An 11,333-nucleotide genomic window follows, 5' to 3' on the forward strand; every position below is an offset into this window, starting at 1 on the left:
TAAAGTAGCAATTTCATCCCTTTTCTGCCTATGAGTTGATAGCACCCAGAAAATTAGGTATAGAAGAATCAACCAAAAGAAAATAGTTCCAAAGTTGTATTATTAATTACCTGGCTCCCTAGCTATTATCAAAATTAGAAAAAGCTTCTAAAAAAATCCATATATTCACGTGAAAGACTATGAAAACAAACAGATCATAATCAGGATATTGCTCACTCACAAATGTCAAAATTAGAACAATGGCCTAATTTTAGACCCACATTCAGTTTCGGTAAGTGATCCGAAATTGCTGTCCTCAATATATTCCCCTCATTCTGCAGTTCATCTAGGCTTGACAATTGTGTTAGAACATCAATTTGAGTTCCATCAACTGATCATCAAAGCGTCTCTAATATCATTTGTTGTACAACATGTTAATTAACCATCCAGTACTAATATTGTATTAAACTTAACCGCTTAGGTTAAAGAAAAATAAATAAATTTCAATGCGAAGGTACATGGAGCCAAAAGAACCTATCAGCTTGGAGGGTTTTTTTCTTAAAAGGCATCGATGCTATTAATAGTGAACTATTCAATTTAAATATTGCAAAATATTCTTGCAGCACATTCGGACGTTGAGTGGGCTCATCCACATCCATGCCTTTGAATTATGATTGCACATAATCAAAGTACAGTACATATCCATCAATTACCCTGAAATTATTGAAATTCTAGTATGGATCGCTAGTTTGAATTAGATGAATAAACGACTAGATGTGCATATCCAATGATTTAGCAACTAAGGTTTCAACAGTCGAAGTTTCCGGTGCATACTATGCTCGGTCCATGCTAAAAAACCCCGAAAGATATATGAATGCAACTGTGTGCAATATAGAGTTTGCAACAGAAAAGAAACCGAGTCAAAATGTGAGTCATTTATCTAGCATTCCATCATCTTATTTAGCTTTGACTATGCAGCTGCATCAAGTAGTAAAATAACCAGTCATTTTCGACTCATATAATTTGTGAATAGAAATCAAGTCAAATTAAGTGAAAGCGAAAGCAAACAGTTAACATGCTAGTGAAAGAGAGAGAGAGAGAGCCGCCCCGGCCCATATACCATTAAGATATAAGGTTCTGAGTCACCTGGACGTTTTATATTCCTTTCGTGATCATGATTCATACAGTTACTAATTATATATAACCTTCTTCTCACAACATTTTTCTACAAAAGGAAAAGAACCGTTGCTGCACTCAAGGGGAGGTTCAAGGTCACGCCTTTTCACTGCAGAATATATACCTAATTCATCTGGGAAAAGTTCTCAGCTCATCAGGGCTAGCTCTTTTCGTTTCAAGAGATCCGAGGTGAGGAAATGGATTAGTTTCAAATAATGTCTTCGGAGTGCAAAACACTCACCGGGAGTATAAACTCTTGCGAGTGTAGTACTCATCACCTGATCAGGTCACGTGATGAGTGCTATGATAAGGAGATATATCCCCGGTGACATGTATATAAGAATCTGCTCTTTCAAGTAATCTTGGGTTTCTAGACTTTTCATTTCAATTTTCGCTTTTGTGGGGTTCTTCTTGATATATTTATTTTGCATGCATTGTGCTCTCAGTTAAATCACATTGTTTCTGTATGTGTGTCAGTTTCTGGGCTCAGCAGTTCATATATAGGACTTTCAGAAGAACTCTAGTGTCTCAAAAATCAATAGAAGGTCAACTCTCTCTGCATGATTGGATTTTTTGGACTCAAATGAGAAACACTGATCTCCTTCCATCTCTATCCTCCCATCTTTACAGCTGCGGTAATCATCATCACAAATCTTAATTAGTATTGTTTACTTTGAGCATAAGATTATTTCAATTATTTCTCAATTTCTTCAGAAAACAATATTGATGTTCAGATGACAAATTGGGATGCACAAATGGACATGAACAGCAAAATGTAAGCACTCTTTCCTTTTCCAGCTTTTATCGTAAATTTAAACATTTGTGGAGATATATAGGAATTAATCTCCTTATTTTGAGAAATTATATAATAACGTCATCCTCCCAATTAGATTACTCATCTATTTCTGTTCGTACTTATCAAATTCTCAAGAACTGAAGAATGACAAAGACTGTCCCCTAGCAACTAATTAGAATTTCATTTTGATTATTATTGGGGTTATTGTATTAATCTTAGTTTAATTATTTATCCAAATAATAATTGTTAACCCCTGTCGTGGTGGCAGTGAGTTTTGCATGGGATCCAACGCATCCGAAAGTGACAACCATGATAACATGAGAGCTGCAGACTATTCTCTTCCTCTGCAGCAGTCATCATCCCTCATTACCTATCAACCTGCAGGTTTGGTGCATTTCCTTTTCCATATGTTTCTATTTCAGGAGCAACTTTTCTAATTTCTGCCTAATTTTTTACCAATTTTTCTTGTCTTTTTTTTTATCCTACCCCTCTTCAAGATTTTGTAATTTAGTGAACTCTAACAATTCACACAAGAACCTGGTTAATTTGCAGTAATTACCTTGTCTGATTGCAGTTAATTATCCATCTGGTTCGTTGAGATATGATGTCATTTCAGAGCAGTCAATGTTCCTGGACAAAAAGATTTCAGCCCCCCAATTTCAAGCAGTATGTTGATCCAATGATCTTCTTAATTAGTCTGTAGCTAAGTTCCTAATCAACAACTAACAAGAATTTCCTCAATTTCAAATTTCACTAGTCCTTCATTTCAAACTAAATGAATAACCTGATCATTATTAATGTCAATCGTTCACGTTATCTTTAGTTACGGATTATTATCTCATGATAGGTCTTACACAAATAAACTTTTGATCAACATGTATCTTATAATGTCAGAAAATGTATCCGAACTACACATTTAAGAAAAGGTCATGCTTGGGTTGGGTAATATCAAACATTATGGTAAATACTTCCCAAAATATTTTTGGAAATTGAAGACAAATGGGGGTGAAGACGATTCCATTTTATTTGCATCTTATCTGGTAGAATTTGTGTGATATAACCATGCTTCAATTCCTAATTTGTTCCATTTTGTAAAATCCTTGAAGGATTGCCACGCCATGCAAAATGCAAGGAAACGTCCAATTGAGGTTGATGACTTTGGTGGTCTTGTTGGTGACAGAACATCTCTCAACGAATTATACAAACATAAGAGAAGCAAGATGACAAATAATAATTCTCAACAACAATGGCATCAACAGCTCCAAGAAAACTCAATGGAGCAACAAAACAATAAGGTATCCTAATTAATCAAATTTAATTAAGCTATGGATTTGTTGTTGAACTTTTTCTGTTTGCCTTTTTTTTTTCTTTTTTTTTTTTTTTTTTTGCTAGAAGTTGCATCATGTGCCTGTGAGAAGAAGCCAAAAGCTTAGTGACAAAATCACAGCTCTCCAAAAATTGGTTTCCCCCTACGGCAAGGTAATTAGCATAAATAGAAAAAATTAATATTGCATTTTCTGTAAATTAACTACAACTAGGGTTCTAACTTGTATAATAATATTACAGACTGACACTGCCTCAGTTCTTCAAGAGGCTTCCACATATATCATGCTCCTCCAAGAACAAATTCAGGTATTAAGTATACATATAGTGAAGTAATTATGGTAATAAACTTATAATTAATATCTTCATTTTCATATGCTGCAGATAGATTTTAGTTGCTAAATTTGCTTGTTGGTTTTTTGTTTTTGTTTTTAATTTTTGTAGCAGAATCTGCTAAGGATGCTTGGTAGTTCATACAAGAATGCTGCGGCTCTTCACCCACAGGTCGCACGGCAAGCACTTGAATTAATTTGAAGACATATATATAAGATATTTGGGACACATAAACAAATGGAACCAGTTACAAATTTTTAATCCAAAACCAAAAAGGGCACCAGGTTGTCAACATAAAGAGGCACTAAACAACAGTTTAGATACAACTTACTATCCGTTTATTGTCCCTCAGTTTTAATTTTGATTCAAATTTCGTATCTGATCCTATTTACGTATATTTTCCATGATATTTTAATTTTTTATAAAGTTTTTCTCACAAATTTGAAATTTTCAACAGGAATCTGGGAGTGGGCAGGCGCTTGACCTCAGAAGCAAAGGCCTTTGCTTGGTTCCTGTGTCAATTACTCAGAAAGTGACTATGGAAGAGGGTTCTGATCATCTTGCTACATCAAGAAAAATTGTCATAGCTAATAACTTCTAGTGCTATAATTAACTACTAAGCACCTAAGCTATATCTTAATGCTTCACCTCAATATCACTTTTGAGAAAAGCTCCTTTCATGTACTTCAATGCTTTCCTTTTTAATCATACTTAACATTATCAATTAATTCGAAGAGATAATTGAGAGAATTCATCTAAACCAGAGAGAGGTATAGCTATGTTGTGGTACATATTTATATTCAAACTTTATAATTATGGTCTGGGTATCACACCAGTATTTCTACAACTCTAAACACCATGTAAGTTTTGAGAAAAAAATAGGAGAATGATTTCCGCATTCTCCTTTTACCTCTTGCAATATCCACTTTTAATCTGGTTTTGAAATTTTTTTATGTTTCTTCGAACATTCATATAGAAAGAGTGAAGTTCATATTGTATTCCTTCCAAAAAAAACTTACATCTAACAATATATTAATCGACCCAAAAAAGCACTCTATGTTAGAGCCAGATGTGGCTATGTCTCTCTTCAATGGCCCAGCCTTAAATTTTGGGATTGAAGCTCTACGTATTATTATGGGCTACGCTAGGCTGGGATTGGGCTCGAGTGTCTGTGCACTATGATCTTGCTTATATTCCGTACGGAAAAGCATTAGGAACTTCCAAAAATGATGCATGCTTTGAAGAACTTACACCATAAGTGGAACTACATAATGAAGGACTCCTCAAACTCCGGGAAAAGTTAGAGTGAACTCAAAGGGATTCAGACTCTCAGTCTCTGATTTTAAGGAGTTTGTCACTCAAAGAATGAATCATCCCTCTGAATATGATATATCAATTGCCTCTAACTATTATGGAAATGCATGGTTTTGATTATTTAACCGGGTAGTAAGACCGTTGGACTCCCATGGACTTTCCACAATCCCGTCGTTTTGGCACGGGAACTCTTTCATAATGTTGCCACGGTAATTGTGCCCAAGAGATGAGATGGCGGAGAGTCCACAAAAAGTCTTACTTTGAAAAAATCTCCTTAGCTGCATTTCTCAAATCGAAATGCAAAAGGTTGCTACTACTCCCTGTATATGAAAACTAAATGCAAGAAAATGATAATGCAAGATATAATTACGAGTCTTCAAATTAAAGAAGATAATGAATTGTATGGAGGAATCCAAAACGAATTCCATTGAAAGGGAATGATGCCACATACTAAAAGTGGGGCATTTTGCAATCATTCATCACTCCATAACGTGGATATTAGGATCAGGGAATATATTTACTTGATGCCTACTGGGAAATTTAAATAGTCCTTATTCCGTATGCCACCAAAACATGAATATAAAAATTGTAATTAAAATTAGCCATTAGTGAAAACCTCAGCGTGATGTTGTTTCTGATCTCGGCATGGATATATATAGGGGTAGGATTGGGGGACACTCTTTTTTTTACTCACATTTTGTAGACTCATTTTGTAATGTATTTGAACGATACGAACCGTCTTATTTTTTAAAAATTTTCTCAAAGATTAAGTCTACGAAAAATCATACAACTCCGAAACCATAAGACCATTGGATTAATGAATAGTCATTTTAGGTCATCTCCAATGGAGAGGGCTAAACGTCCAAAAGACAAAAAATGATCTAATTTGCCCGAAAACTATCTCTAACTGATTGGTACGTATCACTCTCCTTCAGGTTCTAGGATTAGCACCAACTGAATCCAAACCTCACCCACATTCCACCAAATCCTTATACCACTGTGAAACCAAATTAATACGAGTTATTAAAAACTATTTGTACTGTGAAAAAACTTCAGCTCCAATGGTCATGTCACTCTCCTTCAGGTTCTAGGATTAGCACCAACTGAATCCAAACCTCACCCACATTCCACCAAATCCTTATACCACTGTGAAAACAAATTAATACGAGTTATTAAAAACTATTTGTACTGTGAAAAAACTTCAGCTCCAATGGTCATGTTTAAGTTTAACAACTATCATTCTCCTTCCTTTTGTTTGGTGCCACTTTGCCCTAGCTAGGTTTGCGATGCTTTAGTCTTTCAGGTCTTGCTAGTTAGCCTGCTGCTATACTTTCCATTTGATGTTCTCCTGTATATTTCTTCTTCATCTTTTATTTTTTTTGGGATTTTATTGTAAGACTAAACTTATAAAAAATTACAAGTTAAGAGATTAAGCTCATGAACCACAAATTTATACAAGTATTAAAATCACAATTCGATAAACATAATGACAAACTAACCCGTAAAAGCAGTAGAAGAAGAAGCCAAATCAGACTTCAAACAGAGCACCTTCTCCTCTCTTGCAAAACCAAAAGTACTCAAACTAACAATAGGTCTTAGTTCAATATTGAGTGTATGTTTTGTGAGAGCAGTGGCTTATGTTTTTATACTAAACATAGATTGCCCTATTACAATCCTACAAGGAATACAAGACAAAATCCTTGTACGAGTTATATTCTTAAGCTTATCAACATAGAGTTTCAATCCAAACCAAAGTCGAATTAACTCTCATAAACATATTAATGCTTGGTTTGGTATTGAGGTAATTCTGAAAAAAGCTGGTATCAAAAAAAGCTGGGAGCTGTTTTTGTGTTTGGTAAACATTCAGCTTCAGCTTTTTTTAACAGTTTTGGGTGAAAAAAAAGCCAAAAACAAGAAGCTGCAAAACCCAAATTCGAAAAACCGGTTTTTTTTCACATCTGTTTTACATAAAAGTTTACCAAACACTATAATACTGTTTTTTTTTCTTTTCAAAAGCACTTTTACAAAAAAGTTTATCAAACACTCTGCTGCTTTATTTCACAGTTGCTTATTCTCACAGTACAGCAGAAACAACTTTTTTTCAAAGCACAACAATACCAAACCAGCCCTAAGACTTCTCTATAACAATATGAGACAACAAGGATTATTACCAAAATGTATGAATCACAGTCATACTCTAACATTTATATCATCAAGTTGAACAAAAAAAAGGAGTGCAAGTTGTGTTGAGAGTTGTCCCACATCGGTGAGGAACAAAGTTTGCTATGTGCTTATACGATGTTGGGCTACTCCCTATATTGTCAATTGCTTTTATGGTGGAATCCCAATTTCATCATGGTATCAGAGCGGGTTGTTCTCATGTGAAGCCAAACGGCCACACGCGCTCCATGTCACCTAGTTGTTGTCCACGTATAGGTTTGAAAATCGGTCACACGTGCGGGGGTGTGTTGAGAGTTGTCTCAGTGATGGACAATGTTTGCTGTGTGCTTATATGATATTGGGTTACTTCCTATATTATCAATTAGTTTTACAATGGAATTCCAATTTCATCAAGGAGAGGAGAAAGAGTCATGTGGTAGTCTAAAATATTATTAGTTGCGAATCATGTGGTTTCAAGACAGAATACATATTTTTTTTTACATTATCTGGCGGCACAGTTGAACTGTGTGTACACCAAGATCGTCGCCAGGCTTAAGAGGCCTTTCTATAAATATACATTATCGTGTGCGTATTTCTATACAATTTTCTAATACCATACAAGTACTTCTGCAACTCTAACAACATATATATCAGAGAAACTAAATAGGAAAAGCAAACAAACAAACAAATCTCCTTATCAATAGAAATTATAGAATAAAGAAGCCAAATAATGGACTGAAACATATTTGGGGTAGCGTGAGCAATAGTTTTAGGGTACCGGTTCAATGATAATATTGTGTTTTTTTTTTTTTTGTTTAGTGATAATATTATTTAGTTTGACGTGACACTCGTTAGCTCATTTTGAATTTGTACAGTTATAGACTATTTTTTTTTCCCAAAAGAAAACCCAAATATGTATGTATGAAGTATTGAAAATGACTAACTTCACACAAATCAAATGTTTATCTAAGTTGGTTTTCAGGTTAAAACAAAATTATTACTTGATAGTTAGAAACACTGAGCAGCCAATAATGTAATATTTTAAAAGGTATAATATTAACGATTGGTTTTTTTGTTATTATTATTTTATTATTAGTATTATTTTTTTTGGCGATTTCAAATTTTTATGGGTAAGAAAAAAAGTTCAATTAGAGGTTAATATTGTAATTGAAAAAAATTGAGGTTACACTATAAAATATAATTGACATTTGACAAAAAAAAAAAAAAATATATATATATATATATATAATTGACAAAATATATGGAGAGACGCACATGCAAGACGTCCGTCCCTTCTTTTCCCAATGAGAAATTCATAATTTCAATACGTCCTTTTCGTATAATGAATTTTCAAATCTAACACGTAAATACACACAAATGGGGTGACGTGTAGCATGTATGGCCGTTGGGCTTCACACAGGGAACAAACAAGTTGAGGTTCTACTCAATGGCGGATCCAGGAAATAATATTGGTGGGGGGGGGGGGGGGCGTAGCGCGCCATTTCATCAAGTTTTGGTAGGGCTGAAGTCATTTGGAAAGGCATATTGCTCAATTGTTAATGTATGCAAGGGTCAGCACCCAAGATATCCATGGACATTCATTGAGTCTTGGTAGGCCTAGAATTGGTTGGAAGGCATGTATGAAACTAACTCTAATCTTCAAAAGGGCAGCACCCAAGGTATCCATAGACATTCACCGAAGTTCGGAGGGTCAACACCTTAGGTATCCATGGACGTTCATTGAAGTTCAGGGGGTCAGCTGACCCTCCTGTCCCTCAATGCATCCATCACTGGTTCTACTATAAAATCAATTGACAATATAATAAGTAGCCAAATTACTGATAAGCACATACAAAATCAATTGTTTCCTCGATGTGAAATTTACCCGCATCAACTAAGAAATTTCCTTCTCAACATGCCTCTAAGAAATTGAATGTGACGCTTTGAGCTATCATCCTTATGTCCTCGATAATTACTTTCAAAGCATCTCTTAGGGCAGCAGCCTCTGCTATCGGGATTGTGGTACTTCCAAGATTTCTGGCGCCCGCAGGAATGGGGTTTCCAAATTCATCATGAATCACAAGATCACCTGCTTCGTGCTGAATTGAGACTGATTTCCATCACAATTGATCTCGAGTTTTTGAGCAGGAGGGGTGGGGTTCGGTGGGGGGGGGGGGGTCCTTTTAATTCTTTGAGAGGAGGTCCTCACATTTCGTTGCGTAGTAACATTAGTGTTGGCCTAAAAAAAACTCTTTCCCCAAATGAGGCGCAAGCAAAAGAACTGAAGAGGGATGTCGGTTGAGCCTTCCAAAAATTGCCTGATTCCTTGCTTACCAAATCTGTCAAACAATTTGAAGGGCATTTCTAAAGTTTGAACTTCTTGGTCAGCATTAGTACAAGCTAAGGTAGATAACCATTCAATAAAATCAGATACATTATTATTATTATTATTACTATTCAGTTGGTCCACAAAAAAATGGTCCCAAATACTCTCCCTACTTTTCTGATGTCGGGGTTGTTGTTGAGGATTCCAGAGAGTTGATGGCTTCAATCACTGGAGTTACTTGTACCCATGTATGCCATCAAGCTAATAGTATCGCCCATCGCCTAGCTCGAGCGGCTCTCCGTTCGGAATGCTCGTGTAATTGGTTTGAGGAACCACCTGACCTCATTTTGGATTTACTATTTGAAGAATCTGCTTGTAATTGACCTCTGTGTTCTTTGTCCTCTTTATGAATGAAATCTATCGACTTATTTCAAAAAAAAAAAAAAAAGTTGCCATAATAAAAAAAATGGTTTCCTCAAGCTGAGAACAAAATGTACAAAGTGGATCAACATTTTCAATAAATTGAGCAACTTTAGCTTGTGGATGAGCTTGATTCCCTTGTGTTTGTTACCAGGTCGTAGATTTAAAAGAAAATTTTCCATTAGGGTTTGGACCCCATATAAACTCATCATCACAATTACCAAGAGGAAGAATAATATCACATGTTTTGTTCAGAATAGCTGGCTCATCAACTCTTAATAATTTTTCTCTGTCTCTATGAAATCAGATTGAGATTAAATCCTTGCCTTTGTTTATTGTCAATTTTAAAAGACATGGACCAAAATGTTTGTAGCAGCAAACCATAAGAGATTAAGAGGTGCAAAATACAATTTAATTTTTTATTGAGTATTTGTGTCTTTTTATATATTTTTGGGCGGGTACATTTGATTTTATGTGTACAGTAAGATCAGCTTTCAGAAGCCCTCCTTAGTACCTATATAAATTTTCACTGTGAAGTTGCATTGAACTAGACAGATAGATATAGAGAGATGGCCACCAATTCAAGTTTTTCGTATATGCAAATCTTTGTGTTTACATTGTTTACAAGCCTTCTGTTCATCACAACCAAAGCTAGGCATGGCAACTTTGGCTTGCCAAATGAACATGCACTTGCTCCCCCTTTCATATTTGGGGATTCCATATTTGACGATGGAAATAATAAGGGAACTTTAACGAAAAACTTCTAGTACCGTTCACTTTAACGAACCACATTTTTATACTAAAAAATTAATCATGGTACTATTCACTTTACTCTTTATTTTGTCCTTATCAACTCAAAGTTTTCAAGCCATTTTCATTAGTTTTCTAAATAATAACTACTTCAACACTGTTTCTCAAGCAAATTATTTGCCGTACGGTGAAACCTAGCTACTAAAAGGGTCCAACAGGGAGAATTTCCGATGGTCGTATAATTCCGGATTTTATTGGTAAGATACATATAAGAATATGATGCGAGTGTTTGTTTGTTTTAGATTTAATTATTCTATGAATATCTTAAGTATATGGTTACAGATCTTTGAATGTCAATTAATTTTTTGCTGTTGTTGCAGCTGAGTATGCAGAGTTGCCACTGATTCCACCATATCTTGATCCAAACAATGAGGAATTTCGGTATGGTGTCAACTTCGCATCTGGAGGAACTGGTGCTTGTTGAATAAGAAGAGTATCCAAGATAACTCTAATGATCCCAAGAAGAAGAAAATAGAACACGCTCTTAAAGAAAGTTCACAAAACAAACTAATTAGCAAAGTTTTTCTTATTTAGCTCTAGGCTTTGTTTTTCCTTGGATGATTTACAATGCTTGAGAACTTAGGTATTTATAGCAAACCAAATGATTAAACTAAGATGATTTATTACCACACAAAACACATTAATTGCACCTAATAATTTTTATTCAACCATACCTAACATTGACTAACTTTCCTT

The 11,333-nt window shown here is 35.0% G+C and overlaps 1 protein-coding gene and 1 pseudogene across 4 annotated transcripts; both read left to right on the top strand.

The window, feature by feature from the left end:
- Positions 1-1,138: 1,138 nt before the first annotated feature.
- On the top strand, positions 1,139-4,372 carry LOC137720469 (transcription factor bHLH113-like). 4 transcript variants are annotated; one of them, XM_068459539.1, is made up of 10 exons: positions 1,139-1,344; positions 1,633-1,790; positions 1,870-1,930; positions 2,220-2,335; positions 2,526-2,617; positions 3,058-3,246; positions 3,344-3,430; positions 3,518-3,583; positions 3,722-3,778; positions 4,065-4,372. In XM_068459539.1, the coding sequence occupies exons 2-10, from the start codon at positions 1,739-1,741 to the stop codon at positions 4,206-4,208; spliced, it is 864 nt and encodes a 287-aa protein (XP_068315640.1). In that variant the 5' UTR covers positions 1,139-1,344; positions 1,633-1,738; the 3' UTR covers positions 4,209-4,372. The 4 variants fall into 4 exon arrangements, with proteins under 4 accessions (XP_068315640.1, XP_068315639.1, XP_068315638.1 ...); XM_068459538.1 differs by having other exon boundaries at positions 3,347-3,430; positions 3,719-3,778; XM_068459537.1 differs by having other exon boundaries at positions 1,140-1,344; positions 3,719-3,778.
- Positions 4,373-10,396: 6,024 nt separating this feature from the next.
- LOC137719710 (GDSL esterase/lipase 1-like) overlaps positions 10,397-11,333 on the top strand; it is a 7,412-nt pseudogene continuing 6,475 nt past the window's right edge.

The sequence above is a fragment of the Pyrus communis genome, chromosome 16 (assembly GCF_963583255.1).
Source record: "Pyrus communis chromosome 16, drPyrComm1.1, whole genome shotgun sequence".
Classification (NCBI taxonomy): Eukaryota; Viridiplantae; Streptophyta; class Magnoliopsida; order Rosales; family Rosaceae; genus Pyrus; species Pyrus communis.